This window comes from Caretta caretta, chromosome 3, assembly GCF_965140235.1.
Source record: "Caretta caretta isolate rCarCar2 chromosome 3, rCarCar1.hap1, whole genome shotgun sequence".
In the NCBI taxonomy this organism is placed as follows: Eukaryota; Metazoa; Chordata; order Testudines; family Cheloniidae; genus Caretta; species Caretta caretta.
Genome location: NC_134208.1, coordinates 90,980,592 through 91,000,299, shown reverse-complemented (window position 1 = coordinate 91,000,299; position 19,708 = coordinate 90,980,592). Strand labels below are relative to the sequence as shown.

General features: G+C 42.7%; 1 protein-coding gene across 1 annotated transcript in view; it reads right to left on the bottom strand.

Annotated features, from left to right (window-relative positions):
- The window catches only part of DCBLD1 (discoidin, CUB and LCCL domain containing 1), an 84,720-nt gene that overhangs the window by 50,977 nt on the left and 14,035 nt on the right, over positions 1-19,708 (bottom strand). The window contains exon 2 of the mRNA XM_048844706.2: positions 2,941-3,153. Within this exon, the coding sequence (XP_048700663.2) occupies positions 2,941-3,153 (213 nt within the window). The remainder of the gene's footprint in view (positions 1-2,940; positions 3,154-19,708) is intronic.

The following is a 19,708-nucleotide window of genomic DNA, read 5'->3' as shown; positions in this document are numbered from 1 at the left end:
AAAACAAACCTGATTTTAAAAAACTTGAATATTTAACTACATTCAAAAATTCATATACCTGTTTTGTTAAAATATTACATGTTTGCTGTTGAAGAAAAAATCCAGAATACATAACATTGTTGTTCTAGTTAAACAAAACAATTTAAATGTCTGTCTGATGATGTTCTCCTCCTAATACAGCATGACAAGCAAATCCTCCGAATATAATGATTAAGCTGTTGAATTGGAGATATTTATGAAGTCACTGGGAAGTGAACTATCTACTTCAATTACCTTTGGTAAATGAAATAACCAAACAATTATTCATTTTCTGATATAGCTGTAAAATTAATCTGAAAAGTTTTCAAAACAAATCACTTTAAAAATGCATAAACTACATCTATCTCTGAGTTGTGAAGAATATGTATGAAGGTTATAACAACCAACAATAATGCACTTTTACGTAGAAATCCATGATTAATTTGAGTCTTCCTGACTAGTGATTTAAATCAAATCCACCCTGCTCAGGTATGAGTGAAATCTGCTGACTGTGCAGCTGGTTACTAAGAATGTAAATCATATGAGTAATTATGTAATTAGAAAAAGGATGTGGGAATAGTTAAAGTTACTATATGGTAATTTATTGCATAATGCTCAACACTTCTGTGTCCATGGACTGAAAAACTGCAAAACTGAGCCTCCTGAAGACATGTTTTTGGTTGATGCCTTTGATGCCCCCCCCCTTTTTTTTTAAGGGGGAGGTGGGGTGGGCGGAGGTACAGGTGGTTAGAACTTCATCCAGTATTTAAATCTTATTCTCCACCTCTAAAATATGTACGTATTTTTCCTTTTCTTATTAAAATCTTTTGATTATATGTCAAGACTATACCAAAGAAAAATTATTCAGAACTGCAATAATCAAATGGCTAGATGTATGTTACTGGTAATCAAGTTAGGTGATATTTTTAAAAAAATGTATTTTAGATAAAAAGGGGGAAATTAATCAGATTAATATTTTTATTTTAGGTTATTTTATTAATATTTTAAATAAGGGACAATATTTGAGTAAGGGAGTTTGGGTCTCCTATGTCAGGAACAGCTAGGAGCCAGACCCCACCCCCATTACAGCCCACTTCCACCTCATGTGAGAGGAGGGTGATGGGGTCCCAGTAATGAGACAGCTGACACATGGTTAGGGATTATCTGGAAATGATTAAGGAACAATGATGACCTGCCCTGTACAATTTGTTGCTGGGTACTCCCAGATACTTTAAGTGAATAAAATTGCAGAAATAACCTGATTAACCCTTCCCACCATCACATAATAAATATTTTCACACAGTCTCATGATAAGCATGTATGCAAGTGCTGGATATGAACATATCACTCTTGACACTTTGGGAAGACTTTCTATTTTAAAAACAACTCACCCATGAAGGGTGATCATTATCTTTATCTCCATTTGTGAAAAAAAACCCTAATAACTCACTTGGTCTTATTGCACCATATGAATTACAGCTCTATCACACACATGAATGAAAGGCAATCATTCTTTACCATCAAGATATCTTGTGAATCTTTAACTCCAGAGATTCACACACTACACTGAGACAAGCACCAAGCTAGGGTGACCTTGAAAACCAGCAAACACTCAAAGCAGAATTTATCTTACTCTTCCCCTTCCTTCTACTCCAATGGTTTTCAACCTTTTTTCATTTGCAGACCCCTAAAAAAATTTCAAATGGAGGCAGAGACCCCTTTGGAAATCTTAAACATAGTCTGCAGACCCCCCAAGGGTCCGTGGACGACAGGCTGAAAACCCCTGCTCTACTCCAACCCATCAGTAATTTCCAATGTTCCACATACAGGTGAGGAAACAGTACAGATAATTCTACAACCAACAATCCTTGTTTTATATAAAATTTTATCTAATAATAAGAGCTTATACATGTGGTATCTGTTCATTCTAGTTACACACACCTTCATCGGAATATAAAGCAGTGACTTTTGTAAGTGGTCACACTGACACGAAAGGTAATTTACCTCCAACAGGATGAACAGGTGGAAAGGTTCAACATCAACTACGGTTTTGAAAAGTTGATATGGGGGAGGCATGAGGTATCCCCAGAGAGGATCCTAGCTCTTCTGAATAAGCAGTTTCTTGGTATGTATTCAGGATACAGTCTCACAATATCTAGTTGTTCTATCTTTTCAGCTTAACTTCTAGTCCAGTTATTTTACCCAAGTGAAAGTTGGCCGAGCATTTGCCATTTCTGCTTTCATGAAAGTCTGGGTACTAAAGCTTATGAGTTAGCAAAATCTGTTGTTAATTAAGGTTTGTTCCAGTCCTAACTCCTTCTCTAGTCCAGTCTTTCCTTCCAACTGCAGGCTCCCCTTGGCACCTTCTCCTCCCTTCAGGCTTTCCTTTAGCACAATGCAGTGAAAATTTACCTTATCTAGCTACAGGTATGAGAGCCTTTGAGACTTATTGCAGAGGGATCAGTTACAATTGGCATTTCAGCTCTGTCTAGTGAAGTAGAGAAGCATTTTATTTTAATTTTATTGCTGCTATACACAACAAGGGTGTAGCAGAGAAATAGCCAAGACTGATCAATTAGCATTTACGATGGCTAACCCTTTGTGCTTTCAATATAAAGTTCATAATTGTTAAATTTCACATATTTGGAGCTAAAACTGTCTGTGAACATGCTAGTACTTGTTGCACATTCACTTTGGCCAGGCAGTTGTACAGTATACACAGAATGGCCATATTTCTAGGTTTCTTACACTATGTGAGACACCAACCACTTTACATGCTTGAGAACAGAATACTCTAATATGTAGGAAGATTTTTCTGATAAGGAAACAAGGTAACAATTCCCATACTTTTCCTCTGATCACAATCAATTAAAACCCAAAATCTTTTAACAATTTATGATCTTACCCATTTTTCTTACATACCATGTATTGTTGAAGAGCTAAGGATAGTAAGGTAGTTAGATTCACATTTCTCGGATTCAATATCCAAGTCTCCAATTTTTAAGATCAGTCGTTTTCCCTGAGGTATCTGAATTTTCTTTTCGCAAACAGTATAGTTGGGGTAAGTCCCAGGATAGTTCTTGGATGCCAGAGTGCCACTGTCTTGATACACCACCATGTGCCCACATCCATCCCCTGTTTGGAGTGGAAGGGGTGAGGGAGAAAGGAAGTAAAAAACAACATATATAAGGCATTGTTATCAATAGTCACTCACCAGTTTCAAAAATAAAGCATTTTATTTTGTATTACTTCTCAGCTTAGTCGCTATTATACAGAAGTTCTTGTAAATTTAAAATTGATGGAGTCACAGCATCCTTCTTTTAAAACAAGAAGGGAGTGTGTGTGTGTGTGGGGGGGGGGGGGGGGGGTTGAGGAGAATGTGGTTGCTGTGTATCAAGATACCACAATCTCTAGAAACTACTGTTTCAAGTTTGAAGGAATCACACTCAGATTAATTTACTCTAATTTTCTATTTTAGGGCCAAATCCTGCTGAGAATGCGAGCACATAATGTAGCATCTGGCTATCATGATTTCGCCATCAATATTTTTTTCCGAGTTACCACTGCATGTTTCAGTGAAATACAATACACAGTATTGTTGGGGGAGAAGGAAGTTAGACCGTATGTGAAAGCACAGAGAGAATTTAACCCACATTACCCCACCACTATTATAGTCAAGTTTATTCTCTTCTCTCCACTTATCCAGTGTGCACACAGAAAACACACACCCTTAGTGGGCAATGGTGCAAAGGCATTACAGGATGGTTTAGAGCCACTGATGGTGCACAACTGTCAGTTGCAGCATTAGGTATGACAACTGGAAAGTTCAAATGAAAATTCAAGCCACCTCTGTTGGAATGGGCGGGACACAGATTGAATAGAGAAAGCATTAGCTGAAAGAAAAAGCATAGGTATAGAAAAGAGACTCAGATTACTAAGGAAGCAATACACAGTGTGAGTAAGAGTAAGTGTACTAGTAGCTTGATGTTTATATTTTAAAAAGCCTTAAGCAAATACGTGCCTCTGGGTTTCCCAGTGAAATCAGTGGAACTTTTTGAGTAAGTAAAGTTACTCACATGTGTAAATGCTTGCAGGGTCAGGTCCTCAGATTTTAAGCTCTTGGGGTCATAGATAGTCTTTACCTTTGTATCTTGTACAGTATTTTTCACATTATCAGTGCTAAAATAATGACTTACTATCAATATTAACGAATAACAGTAATTATTCAGAATGGCTGGGGAGTCTCACACTGTAATTATCCAGAAGTTTACATTGGGTTACTTTGGTCAAACAGTCATGCCCCTTCTGTTTTAAACTACTAAAGAAAAATACTTAACTCATTTGGGTGAAATGGCAACTAAAAATGAAGTGCTGGTGAAGATGTGATATGCTGGCAACAAAAAAGGTGACATAATTTGCAAAGACAAGCTCCAACCTGTCAAACTTTTACACAGTGCCATCATTCAATGCAACACACACACACTTTTCACAGAAAGCAGCACTTATTTTAAAGCTTTATCATCATTACTAGCTTACGTTGTCTGGAAAAAGAAAGATGAAAATTCAGACTCCTACCACTATAAAACCAAATTCCATTAAAATGTGATTCTGATCCCTACTGTTCACACTACTGGAAAAACCACACACTAAAAAGTCCCTTTGTTATAGTGGCTCTATTTACTTTTGATGTTACAGTCAAATGGTAAGGATAAACAACAATTTAGGTTTTTGAGCAGGTTGTTGCTGTTAGTGATAATAGCCTAGCGATAATAAATATAGCTATCACTTGGAAGCAACATCTATTGGTAAGCACAGCTTTGTCTACACGCAGAAGTTGCACTGATGTAGAATTTATTAGTACAATCAAAAAAGCTATTTTGGAAGAGTACATTCACACTATATGTCATGTAGAACAGTCATACTACAATGCTTGTGTCCACACAGCAGCACAGTGTTACGGATAAAGGTGTGATGCACTGTGGGTAGGTAAATATTGACTTGAATGTGGCTTCACACACATAAATCCACTGGCAGAATCAGAAGATTGGTACGCAACTAGTCCTCACTGAGATGTACTGTCTTTACCAGATTTGAAAGAATTTGGTTTTAATTAGATTTGACCATTTAAATTCATTTCATATGTGTGCAAAAACTAATCACTTAATGTTAAAGCCATGTACTTCTACAGATCATGTGCTTAGAGTTATCTTAGTGTGCAATACACATGCCAGTGCACCTAAAGAATGTCAATATACCCCAGAGCCAGGAATTGTCAAAATGCCATTGGTTTAGCTTGTGGAGCTTTTAAGTTCCGATTGTTGAAAAGCTCTGGGATTCGGTTTTCCTTTTCTTTGTTTCTTTAAAAATAAAAAATAAAAAAACAAAAATTGAGGAAATTAAATGCAAAAAGTTGAAATGCAACTTAATGCAGTGGAGCAAAACTCACTAAAACTCAGGAAACATAACAGGTCCCAATAATATCAAATTTCTGTTGGCTGCACTGGGTTACATTCTGCCCTGTGTTATACTGGAGTAAACCAGAGGGCCTCTGTGGTGAAAAATGCACCAGGGGACCTGAGGGGAAGGAAAACCTACCACAGTGATGCAAGGTATTGGCAACTCCACTCTACCTTTGGATCTAGAACCAACAGAACTCAGAAAGCAAGGGCCAGGGCACCATGGGGCTTCACCAATTCATTAAATCTCCTAGACAGTTTTTCTTGGCAGGACTTGTCAGGGTTACTGGACTATCTGTACTTTCGACCTCTTTCTTGTGTATCTGAATCTACCCTTTCAGGTCTCTGGCCTCCTGTCTTGACCTAATTCCACAATTCCCCGCCCCCCTTGGGCTATAATTTCCAGTGTATCAACTGTGCTTACCTGCAAATCTAACTGAGTTCAGCCCCCGTGGTCCTTCCCTTTGGGAGTCTGGGACAAGTGGTTTAGATAGTGCTCAGACAGATTTCTTAAACTATTGTTTATTTTCACAGCAGGAACAACATTTAGAGAAAAAGGATTTTAAGAACAACAGTCTACCCAGGTGTAACTTACCTATATGGTAATCATACACTGACGGTAACCTGGGTGGGCCTAATGTCTTCTAAAATGGTCGTTGAAGGACACTGGATGGGATGGCCAGTGCTTTGGGGTGGCACCAAGCAGACTCTCTGTCAAGTGCTTGGCTAGCGGGCTCTTGCTCATGTTTTCAGGGTCTCACTGATCACCATATGTGGAGTTGGGAAGCAATTTTCCCCCGATCAGGCTGGCAGCAACCTTGGATATTTTTCCACCTTCCTCTGTGGCGTGTGGATGCAGGTCACTTGCCAAGATTAACTGGGTGTCTCTCACTTATCATTTCTGTGCACTGCAGGAGCCTCGGACACTGGTGCACCTTGGTCCCTCCTATTCTCTGCCTATAGCACATTAGTCTAGTCTCCCGTGGGCTGCAATACTTGGATTCAGTTGTGGTTGTTGGGTTTTATGTGCGGGTGCTCAGTGGTGTTGGTGGCCTGTGACGTACAGGAGGATAGACTAGATGATCTGGTGGTCCCCTTCTTGCCTTAAACTCTGATTCTACGACACCTCAGGGGGCGCCTTGGTCTCAGTCTCGTTCTTTTGAACAAACTACCCCATCTGACCATGAGTTGGTTGAGTTCAGGATCCTGACGCAGGGAAGAAAGGTAAGCAGCAGGATACGAACCCTGGACTTCAGGAAAGCAGACTTCGACTCCCTCAGGGAACGGATGGCCAGGATCCCCTGGGGGACTAACTTGAAGGGGAAAGGAGTCCAGGAGAGCTGGCTGTATTTCAAGGAATCCCTGTTGAGGTTACAGGGACAAACCATCCCGATGAGTCGAAAGAATAGTAAATATGGCAGGCGACCAGCTTGGCTTAATGGTGAAATCCTAGCGGATCTTAAACATAAAAAAGAGGCTTACAAGAAGTGGAAGGTTGGACATATGACCAGGGAAGAGTATAAAAATATTGCTCGGGCATGTAGGAATGATATCAGGAGGGCCAAATCGCACCTAGAGCTGCAGCTAGCCAGAGATGTCAAGAGTAACAAGAAGGGTTTCTTCAGGTATGTTGGCAACAAGAAGAAAGCCAAGGAAAGTGTGGGCCCCTTACTGAATGAGGGAGGCAACCTAGTGACAGAGGATGTGGAAAAAGCTAATGTACTCAATGCTTTTTTTGCCTCTGTTTTCACTAACAAGGTCAGCTCCCAGACTGCTGCGCTGGGCATCGCAAAATGGGGAAGAGATGGCCAGCCCTCTGTGGAGATAGAGGTGGTTAGGGACTATTTAGAAAAGCTGGACGTGCACAAGTCCATGGGGCTGGACGAGTTGCATCCGAGAGTGCTGAAGAAATTGGCGGCTGTGATTGCAGAGCCATTGGCCATTATCTTTGAAAACTCGTGGCGAACGGGGGAAGTCCCGGATGACTGGAAAAAGGCTAATGTAGTGCCAATCTTTAAAAAAGGGAAGAAGGAGGATCCTGGGAACTACAGGCCAGTCAGCCTCACCTCAGTCCCTGGAAAAATCATGGAGCAGGTCCTCAAAGAATCAATCCTGAAGCACTTGCATGAGAGGAAAGTGATCAGGAACAGCCAGCATGGATTCACCAAGGGAAGGTCATGCCTGACTAATCTAATCGCCTTTTATGATGAGATTACTGGTTCTGTGGATGAAGGGAAAGCAGTGGATGTATTGTTTCTTGACTTTAGCAAAGCTTTTGACACGGTCTCCCACAGTATTCTTGTCAGCAAGTTAAGGAAGTATGGGCTGGAAGAATGCACTATAAGGTGGGTAGAAAGCTGGCTAGATTGTTGGGCTCAACGGGTAGTTATCAATGGCTCCATGTCTAGTTGGCAGCCGGTGTCAAGTGGAGTGCCCCAAGGGTCGGTCCTGGGGCCGGTTTTGTTCAATATCTTCATAAATGATCTGGAGGATGGTGTGGATTGCACTCGCAGCAAATTTGCGGATGATACTAAACTGGGAGGAGTGGTAGATACGCTGGAGGGGAGGGATAGGATACAGAAGGACCTAGACAAATTGGAGGATTGGGCCAAAAGAAATCTGATGAGGTTCAATAAGGATAAGTGCAGGGTCCTGCACTTAGGACAGAAGAACCCAATGCACAGCTACAGACTAGGGACCGAATGGCTAGGCAGCAGTTCTGCGGAAAAGGACCTAGGGGTGACAGTGGACGAGAAGCTGGATATGAGTCAGCAGTGTGCCCTTGTTGCCAAGAAGGCCAATGGCATTTTGGGATGTATAAGTAGGGGCATAGCGAGCAGATCGAGGGACGTGATCGTTCCCCTCTATTCGACATTGGTGAGGCCTAATCTGGAGTACTGTGTCCAGTTTTGGGCCCCACACTTCAAGAAGGATGTGGATAAATTGGAGAGAGTCCAGCGAAGGGCAACAAAAATGATTAGGGGTCTGGAACACATGAGTTATGAGGAGAGGCTGAGGGAGCTGGGATTGTTTAGCCTGCAGAAGAGAAGAATGAGGGGGGATTTGATAGCTGCTTTCAACTACCTGAAAGGGGGTTCCAAAGAGGATGGCTCTAGACTGTTCTCAATGGTAGCAGATGACAGAACGAGGAGTAATGGTCTCAAGTTGCAGTGGGGGAGGTTTAGATTGGATATTAGGAAAAACTTTTTCACTAAGAGGGTGGTGAAACACTGGAATGCGTTACCTAGGGAGGTGGTAAGAATCTCCTTCCTTAGAGGTTTTTAAGGTCAGGCTTGACAAAGCCCTGGCTGGGATGATTTAACTGGGAATTGGTCCTGCTTCGAGCAGGGGGTTGGACTAGATGACCTTCTGGGGTCCCTTCCAACCCTTATATTCTATGATTCTATGATCTCTCTTGCGACAGAATCCCTTTTTAACCCCAGCTATAATTCTTTTGATCTCTCGTGTTCCTGAACCTTTACTCTTAACAATTCTCAGATGTTTGTGGAGAAGTGTCTTTATCCTGAGCGTACTTTACTTTCCTGCTTGCTTCCCCTCCCCCACCCCCAGCATCCTCCTATTAAACTAAATCAATATATTCCTATAGTAAACATCCCAATAACCAGGTCACCATACAGTATTCATAAGATACAAAGCTACTCCAAATCCATCACAAGGCTCTAGTGGCCCTACTTTAAAGTTGTCCACTTTTCAAGGGGACATATCCCCATCGGTGCAGGAAGTTCCAATTTCCATCCCTCTATCCCAGTGGGGGCGATTCTAGGTACAGTAAAGTCTGTGTTATCTGGCACTTTACCAACTGGAAAGCTCTATAAACTGGCATTTCTGATCTTCATAGAAAGTCTGGTTTATAGTCTGGTTGGCGTGGGGCTGGCAGGCTCCCTTCCTGGCTCCATGTGGCTGCCTGGAAGCAGTAACATGCCCCTGCTGCTCCTAGGCGGATGAACAGGTTCTGGGAGGGAGTTAGGGTGTAGGAGGGAGGTTGGGGCATAGGAAGGATTTCGGGGTGCTGGATCCGGGTGGCACTCACCTTGGGCGGCACTCACCTCGGGCAGCTCCTTGCAAGCAGTGACATGTCCCTGCTGCTCCTAGATGGAGGTGCAGCCAGGTGGCTCCGCGCGCTGCCCCCACCCCGAGCACTGGCTCCACAGTTCCCATTGGCCAGGAGCTGCAACCAGTGGGAGCTGTGGGGCCAGCGCCTGCAGACAGAGGCAGCATGCAGAGCTGGGCAGACGTGTCTCCACCTAGGAGCAGCAGGGACATGTTGCTGCTTGGGGGGAGCCACCCGAGGGGATCATCGCCTGGATCCGGCATCCCGAAACTCCTCCTGCGCCCCAACCCCATGCCCCCAAAACCCTCCAGCACCCAAACTCCCTCCCACTTAGTTAACTGGAATTTTTGACTTACTGGCACCCCCCCATTCTCCCAACATGCCAGTTAAAAAAGCTTTTTCTGTCGTATTTTCTATTCCTATTTTGGGGGAAAACATGCATAGCTGCATTATCATCATTTATAAATTTTACATAGGTCATTTCAAAAGCAATCATAGCAAGCTACAACTGGAAACTGATCAATCATTTTCAAGACTCTGCCCCTACCACTTTTAAAATTGCACAGCATCCAAAGAGAATTAGGCCAGGACTACACTTGGAAGGCTTTGCCAGCATATACTATACTAGCTAAATGCTCCTAGTTTGGATGCAGCTAAACTGGCAAAGCTGTGCTTTTACTTGTATAGCTTATTCCAGCCCCTCCTGAGCAAAATAATTGACACTTGCAAAAGCTACATTTTTCTGGTATATCTCTTGTGTACACTAGGAGCTTTTGCCGGCCAGCTGTCAGAGATCACACCCAGGACTGACATAGGTATGCCGGAAAAAAATCTGTTGTGTAGACCTGGCCCTAGGCTGCCCTGTCAACCAGATCATAACAATCTCTTCCCCAGGTAGAACTCCATTTTCTGTATGCTCAGATACCTGCTCAAAACCCAATTAGCAATAAAAAGTCTCCTTTGAGGTGAGGAATTAAATGTTATTTTGTGACTTGCTGCTATTGGAATCTAGCTGGGGCAGTCATGCAAATAATTAAGCTGATGAAAGATAAGTGCACATGAGACTGGCTTTTCTGCACTTCTCCCCTATTCCCACGCTCTCACTGTTCACCTCAGAGGCATTTATGACAAAAGCATCTACGCCACAAAGAGTTAAAGTAATAATTCAAAAGGTACAGTCACCCCAAGTCTGAATGTGGTTATATAGTGGCTTGTGTGCATGTTTCCTGTTTTATTTTTTCAGCAACGATTCATACTGGATTAGAGAAAATGCCACACTGAACTCTGCTGGAAAAATGCATTCTGGAGAGGCAATACTAGACAGAAAAAAAAACAAAAACAAAAACAAAACCCCAAGAGCAAATGTCAGAATCTCAGCTTTTACTTGGTTGTGGAGAAAAGCTTGTGGTGGTGAAAGACCTTGAAAATGTGACAAAGTGCACCTGGAATACTCAGAAACCAGAAGATAGAAAACCTAAAACTAGAGCTGGTCAAGAATTGGAGTTTCCTGCACAAAATTTATACACAAACAACAAATTTTGTACTTGTATAAGTTTTCCACATAAAATTTTGATCTTCAGTGGAAGTATTTCAGCAAAACCCCAAAATCTGCTTTTGAAATGCTGCTGCTTTGCCTCATGGGAGTTGTAGTTTGGTGTCTCTCACTCACAATCTCCTCTGTAAACAAGGATCCCTGCTTGGACTGCATCTCCTATAGTGTTCATGGTCTCTCCTCTTGGAGAGAAAAGGCAACTCATCATGGGAGACCCTGGCCCTACGGCATTATGGGAGAGGATATCCATCTGAGAAGCCCATCCTATTGGAGGAGAATGGGGATATGATGCAATCAAACTACAACTTCCATGAAGTACCACAGCAGCAAAATATTTAAGCTTTCGGGCATTGGGGTTTTTTTAAATGAAAATTTGAAATTTTCTGTGGAAAGTAGATAGTTTGAAAAAAATGTTTTTCAATGGAAAATTGTTTTTTCAAGAAGTTTTGATTAAAAATTTTTGAGTAGCCCCACACAAACCATTTTATTTAAAATCTCATGATTGGCATTGCTGTAACCATCATGCAAAATTAATCATCACTTTGACAGAATTCCCATGCTGCCAACTATTACATCCTGGCCCAGTACTATTCTGTGGTCACCAGCCTGTTGGGAGATGACTCAGTCATTGGCTCCCATATACTTCCAAGCTATCTGGGTCTGGGGAAAGTCCAGATACTGCTTCTAGCTCTTCATCTGAGCCCCTCTTTGAGATATGGGGTGCCACCACCAATTGCCTTTGACTCTGAAATCAATGTCCTAGACCACCTGAGCCTCCCAGTCACTTACTTGCTCCCCTGGAGCTCCACCTAGGCTGAGGACACTCTGGGCTTCTAGTTTAACCCCGTTACTGAAAACAAGGCAGGAAAGCAAGGTGCACAGGCTTAGCAAAGCAATTTCTTTATCACAGAAACTGCACTAGTAAAACCATTTGTTACAAGTCTTTGAAAACAACAAGAGTCCCGAGTCACAGCCTCCACTAGTCTGAGCTCACTCCTTTCTGCGAGTTCAAGGTTTGCCAGTGTTTCAAGCTGGGAAGAGTCCTTCCAGCCTTTGTTCCCGCCCCCTGTAATCCCTTCTGACATGTGGTGATAAGACTTGCCAGAAAACTACCCCAAATGAAGCCTAATTAGCAGTGGGGGCAGGGACGGAAGACCCACAAAACCCAGAAAAAATAAGCGGAAGGCAGGGTTCATGTCAAAAAAACACCATGACACTGGGCGGGTCTCAAAAAAACAAAACAACAAAAATGGCTCACGAGAGAAGTAGAAAAACCTGTGGGCCACAACTGCCTAAAAACACCGGCCCAATTGCCTCAAAACAAGCCAAAAATCGCGTTTTGAGCAGACTGGTGATGATGGATTGTCCTGCTCAGAGCAGCGCCACACTCTTAAGGAGAGTCTCCGTCTCTTTGTCATGTGCTCCACTGAGACTTTCCGGTGCCCACCCTTTGTCATGCATGCCCAAACCCCCTGCATGCCCAGGTCAAAAAAACATTGTTCCATGGGGTTGGGCTCATAGCTGAGAGCCATTCAAAGTTGATGGCGCTAGACTGCTGTGTTGATGGCTTCTCAGGGATGGTCCTTCAATGGAGTGGCAAGCACATCTCCTGGGCAGGGCACTGTCTGGAATGCAATGCAATGTTCTGGCCACACAATACAAAATGGAGTTCATAAATCAATTAAGACATATTCCACTCTGTCACACCAACTTCATACAATAGTGGAAAAAAATAATATAGCCAGAATTTGCTTCTCTTGAAGAACTTGTCTGCACATTAATGCTGGGGGACAAAATTCTGCGGGAGAGGCAAGGCAATTATGCCTTCTGCCCACCAGGGGCTGCTGTAGTGGCAGAACAGAGGGCAGACAGCTCACCAGCCAACAGAAGAGGAGAGGCTGCATTCCTCACAGCCCGAAGGGTCAGGTGCGCGGGGGGGGGGGGGGGGGGGGGAAGAGACACAGAGCTGGGCATATGAGGTTGCTGTGTGGGGGCGGGGTGTCATAGACTGAGGGGGAAGAAGAAGAGCTAGTGGGGGGGAGAAGACAGACTGGGGTGGGCACTGAATGGCAAGGCCACATGAGGACGGGGGATGCACAGCCGCATGGGGATGGGGGGAGGTGGCTGAATGGGAGTGCAGGGACACATGGGGAGAGAGGAAGATGTGCCTGACTGAATGGGAGAGGCTAAGGGTCAGCTAGGATTTGCATGGGGGAGGCTCCCAACTCCCTAACAATCCCTCTCCCCACCCCAAAACCTGTTCAATACTTCTCTTACCCACAGGCAACCACCGTCCAGATTCACTCCAAGGCTCCTTCCCAGCAATTACTTCCCTCTCCCTCAGCTCCTCCATTACCCCAACTGCCCCAAACCTTTACACTGCTTCTGAGGAGTGCTGGAAATACATTTCTGTATTGTAGTTTAAATGAATTATTAGTCAAAGTTCTGTATTAATATGCCTAGTAAGCAAACTATGTCAAAAACATTTCCTGAATCTTTTTTTTGCCTGCATTGTTACAGACAAACTTGTTGACAGGTATTTTGAAATAAATTACCAAAATAATTGAAGCTGGTGTGATATATATATATAATTATATATATTATATTATTATATATATTATATTGCGCTATTTTGACAAATAAAATATACAGAATTTTAAAATATTGTGCACAGAATTTAATTTTTTGGTGCAGAATTCCCCCAGGAGTAGCACATGCAAAATAAATATATCTACTTCAGCAACGGCGAGCAACAGTGCAACTGCACCCATGAAAGCATCGGCATAAGCACTAGCACATCCTGGGTTCAGCTGTCTGCAACCACCATGTCAAAGCAGGTTTTCTTGACAAAATGCCCAAGTTTTGTCTTCACTAGTGGCTTAGTGATTGCGTAACTATACTGTTGCTGAAATATGACTTTTCTGGTGTCACACAAGTAGAGGAGCAATCGCTGAGGGATCCAGGATCTAAACTGTTTAAAATGTTATAGAATGCACCACAACCTAAACGTCTCGTGGCCTCATATACATATTGAAAAGGAAGGGTAACAACAGAACTCAAGACATCACTGAACGCTACATTTGCTCACAACCAGACTCCACTACATCATTCGGCACTACAAAACTGGAGTCCTGTTGAGGGCTTGCTGTCCAGGGAGTTGGTATGAGATCACTCATTAACAAAAAAAAAGGCAGCGTTTGGAAAACTAAAACAGCTGGTGCTGGACCTTCAGCTGGTGCAAACTCACCTACTTCCACTGACTTCAATGGAATGCCATTTACACCAGGTGAGGATCTGGCCCAGGAAGTCCAATATGTGAAAAAAAGCGTATAAATTTGTAATGCATAATCTGCCCAATGACAGGCAACTTTTAGGAATCCAGCTCTATAGCCTCCATGGTAGCGTGGCTCCAACACGCTATACAACATCTTGTGGCGATCACAGACAAAAGTCGAGAGTTTCACAGCTGATTTTTAATTAAAAATGTTCCTAACTAAAAACTGAAAATTCAGGCAAGTATAATATCATTAGAGAGAGCATCAGGGTGACCTCTAGATTAGTATAATTTCATAGATCCTCTTTTTAAAAGGGGAACCCAGCTACTTTGCAACATGCTCAACTGTGAAAGGAAAAGTAAAATAGCTTGTAATGTATTGTCTTTGAATTGTATCCACACATATTTGGCTGTATTAGGTACTCAGGAACCATTTTAACCCACATGCTCCAACAGCTCCTCACAGCAATCACTTAGCTGCCAAAGCAAAGAACAGGCAGCAGCTTGGTGGAGGAGAAACAAAGGATCATTGTAGTTTATTATTTTGTCAAACCAAACTGTTTACTTACTGACATCAAAAAGAAGAAATAGGAACAGGAAGTCAAACAAACTAGAAGATACTTTCCCCCTTTTCTCAGGCATTATTTACTGTAACCTCCCTCTTTGAATAGTAAGGAGAAAGCAGCAAATGATCCTAAATTAGTTCCACAGCAGCAGCACAATAAATCACCAATTTTTACCACGAGTCTAGCTAAAATAGTCTTTCAAACCAGTCTGAAGCTTATTTAAATAGACCCAGTGTAACACCATGTCATTCACATTTTAGGTAGCTGTTACAGGCCTAGCTTTCTCTTTCATTCCATCCCACAAACACAGCTCAGTAGACGCCCCAATTAGAACAACTCCTGATGGGCCATATATGAAGTCACCAAGGTAAACCTGGCCATCGCTACCAAGTAGCTAAGAAAGACACTGTCTACCACTTTTAAGCTCCCCATTTACTAAAATAAAGTCGTGTTCTGTATTCCCAAGATTCCCTTGATGCTCTCCATGGATTATTTTAAAATTAAACAATTTAAAAAAATTATCTCTATACCCATACACATAAAAGTCTCAATTCCTCCACAGTGACCTGAACAACATTGTTTTTGTCAGCTTGCCATGGACATCTGCAGAGCCTCCACCATGCCAAAAATCCTCTCTCCCCTGAAAAAGCCCTGGGATAGAGGTAAAAACTACAGTAATAAAGCTTTTACTTAGATTTTCCCCTTCTAAAACTTAAAAGAAAGCAGTAATTTTTTTAAGGATTAAATTGTCCCACTTATAAGAAATTACATTTCTTTAAAGTGGAAAGGGAGTGGAGAACAGGGTATTAATTTTACACCTAGTGTTCAGATTTGCAGTTTTAAAAAGCCTCATGATTCACCTTATTTACAATAGCTCATATTCAAATCCTAAATCCTAACATTATAACCCATGGGATTTTGTACCCATAACAGATTTGGAGTGAATGACCCTTAGTCAAAAACTATATGGACAGGAAGTGTCACTTCCACATACACATGCTAAGGACATTCTTTATTTGCAGGCATCCTCCTGCCCACTTAGAAAGGGGAGAATGCCATCAGTGGCACTGTCTCCAGCTGACCAGCTTCATTTATGTATGGAAATCAAGAAGTGAAACAATTCAGCTCACAGCAGAAGTCTGGCAGCCAGGGAAAAGTCAGCTAGCAGAGCCAGGAGCTGTCCATGCAGACAGCTTCTGCCCCTGTGGATCATTCCCCAGCGAGTAAGAGTCCTCACCCCAAGCCTCAGCATGCTTTAAGGGACAACTTATAAAAGACACTTTGAGGGGCACCTCCAAGTTTCCCTACTTTTCTTCCAGGGGTGCTTACAGGTCTGCCTTTGCTCTTCAAAGTCACCATCTAGAACAATGTCATCTATAAAATAAAAACACTAAGGGAAAAGTGTTTTTTTTTTTTAATTCATTATCCCCAGGACTAACAGTTACAGCCAAATTTATTATTAGAAGGATGTACTTTCGACACTGGGTATTTTTCCTATACATACTGCGGTCATGAGTTGTGAGAAAAAACTTCTGTCTGAGATAGGGTGACCAGACAGCAAATGTGAAAAATCGGGACGGGGGTGGGGGGTAATAGGAGCCTATATAAGAGAAAGACCCAAAAATTGGGACTGTCCTTCTAAAATCAGGAAATCTGGTCACCCTAGTCTGACATCAAGTGAACTCTCTTTTTAAATCACTACAACAGAAGCATTTTCATTTTATTATAAAATTGTTATTTTCCTGCTGGGAAAGCAGCTTTTATTAGCACTTTGATTTTACAAATACAACATAGACCTTGTTGTTATGACATAAATCAGACAGTTACAATGATTAAGACAAGGTCTTATCTGGTACTTCAGTCATATAGGCAACAACCTTATAACAAAACGGTGAATACGTGTCATTTTAAGTTAGTTGTGACAATAGAGAACACATTCCCTTTGTCAAAGCAAGTTATACAATCCCCTATGCAAGATCCCAAAGACATGCCTCACCAACTGACTCAGGATAAAACTAATGGAATCATGACAAGAGCAATAGCTGCCATGAGCCACCCCAGACACAAATTCCTGTTTCTCCTTTCCCTGAGTCAGCATATTTTATAGCAGTCAGTCCTTTTCAGGCTAATTAGTCATCCTTCGACAGTAATAAATGCTTCTCTGCATACTGCAGTTTAAATGGAAAGCTGAATGGTTCAAATGCAAAGACGGTCAAAGCTGTAAGAGGCAGGTTTCTGAATTGAAGCATTGTGGACAAACTGGAAACACCCTTCTTCAGTATTTGTACAATAGCTTACATGGCACCCATTGTTGTGGGATCTTAAAAGGAGACATTAAAAATCCCGTTATGCTCCTCTGCTTCTTATGGCTATCATGGCTATGTCTGGGAGCTATTGGATGTTGCAGACATTTTTAATTTTAAAAAATTTAAAGTACAGCATCAGTGACTACTCCTTCTACAGTAGGGGTCAGCAACCTTTTAGAAGTGGTGTGCCGAGTCCTCATTTAATTTAAGGTTCCACGTGCCAGTTATACATTTTAATGTTTTTATAAGGTCTCTTTCTATAAGTCTATAATATATAACTAAACTATTGCTGTATGTAAAGTAAATAAGATTTTTAAAATGTTTAAGAAGCTTAATTTAAAATTAAATTAAAATGCAGATCTTATCAGTTTAGTGTGATCCTTGCCCTCGCTTTTCCTTGCTGAGTTTTCCAATGTCTGGCACGTATTTGGATACTTCAAGCGGACAACAAATAGAATTGAATGTTTCATGCAGCCTTCTCTGTGGTATTGCTACTGTGATTCCATGGATTTCCTTTTATTTATTTCAGAATTTATTGGCCATCAATGTTACCAACTGACCTCTTGTTTCCGTGTTACGGGACACGGTACATAGGAAGATCTGAGCAGTTCTCGCTTTACTCTTCTTGAGTTTGGATATACCTCAGTTAAGTCAGAATCCTTTATTTTATTTTTACAGGAAAACATAGGGCCTTAATTTTCAGAAGTCACCAGAGGTCTGATTTTCACATTGTGGGTACTCAGCACTTTCTGAAAATCAGGGTCCTTTAAAGTGTCTTAAATTTTGTAACCAAAAACCTGTCCCACCCAAAATTACCGGTCACCTTTGAAAAATTAAGTAATAGATTTTTAAAGCCAGAAGAGGCCATTATCATAATCTAGCCTCACCTCCTGCATAACAGGCCATCAAACCTCACTCAGTGATTTCTGCATTAAGCTCCTAACCTCTGGTTGGAGCTATATCAGCGGTCTTCAACCTTTTTAAGCACAAGATCACTTTTTTAATTTAAGTGCAATGCAGGATCTACCTCATCCCTTCCCCAAAACCCCGCTCCACTCACTCCATCCCCCCCCCACTCCATTGCTTGCTCTCCCCCCGCCTCACTCACTTTCACCATACTGGGGCACGGGGTTGGGATGTGGGAGGGGGTGCAGGCTCTGGAATGGGGCTGAGGGGTTCAGAGTGTGGGAGGACGCTCTGGGAAGGAGTTTAGGTGCAGGACTGGACTCAGGGCTGGGGTGCAGGAGGGGGTTCAGGGAGCAAAGGGGTTGGTGCTAGCTCCAGGAGAGGGCTCAGGGATGGGACAGAGGGTTGGGGTGCAGGAGGAGGTTTGGGGTGCAAGGGATTTGGGGTGCTGGCTCTGGGACGGGTCTCAGGGCTGGGGCAGAAGGTTGGGGTCCGGGAGAGGTGCAGGCTCCCACTGGGTGGCGCTTACCATATGCGGCTCCCAGTGAGCAGCGCAGCGGGGCTAAGGCAGGCTCCCTACCTGCCCCGTGACGCTTCCGGCATGTCGCTGCAACCCCTGGGGGAGGGCACGTGGCTCTGCGCACTGCCTCTCCCTGTAGGCACTGCCCCTGCAGCTCTCATTGGCCGCAGTTACCTGTTCCTGGCCAATGGGAGCTGCGGGGGCAGTGCCTACAGGCAGGAGCAGCAAGTGGAGATCCCCACCTCTCCCTCATGCAGAACTCCGGCCACTTCCGGGAGCTGCGTGGGCCCAAGGCACGCAGGGAGCCTGCCTTAGCCCTGCTGTGCCACCGGACTTTTAGTGGCCGGAGACTGCGTTTGATTGGCTGAGGTTCCGTGATCGGCGAGTTGATTGCGATCTACCAGTTGGTGACCACTGAGCTATAGGGTATCTTTTAGAAAAATATCCAGCCTGGTTTTAAAGACTTCAACTGACAGAAAAGCCACCTTGTGCCTAGGTAAATTTTTCCAGTGGTTAATTACGCAGACCGCTAAAACACTTGTACTTTATTTCTAGTCTGAATTTGTTTCCCACAATCCTGCCTGGAAATTAAAGTCAAATATCGTGGTGGAAAAAAATTCCAAAATCAGCACACTCACCCATACACTCACCCTGGCCTTTTTTAAGATGAGATATGAAAGTTGATCAGAAGTCTGAGCAGCAAGAAGGTCTTTGTAAGATAGACACCCATAATGGGAGAGGGGAAAAAAGGAAAATGGCCAGTGGAAGTAAAGAGGGCAAATCAGAACCCGGAAGCATAACAAACTTTAATAAACGCAGAACTGATATGTAAGGCCCTGTGGAAAGAAAACCTAAGGGATAAAGGAGTTCAGGAGAGATGACAGTTTCTCAAAGGGACAATACTAAAAGCACAAAAGCAAAGCATCTTGATGCAAAGGAAAGATAGCAAAAGGCCAACATGGCTCCACCAGCAGCTCTTTAATGACCTAAAAATCAAAAAGGAATCCAACAAAAAGTTGAAACCTGGACAAATTGCTA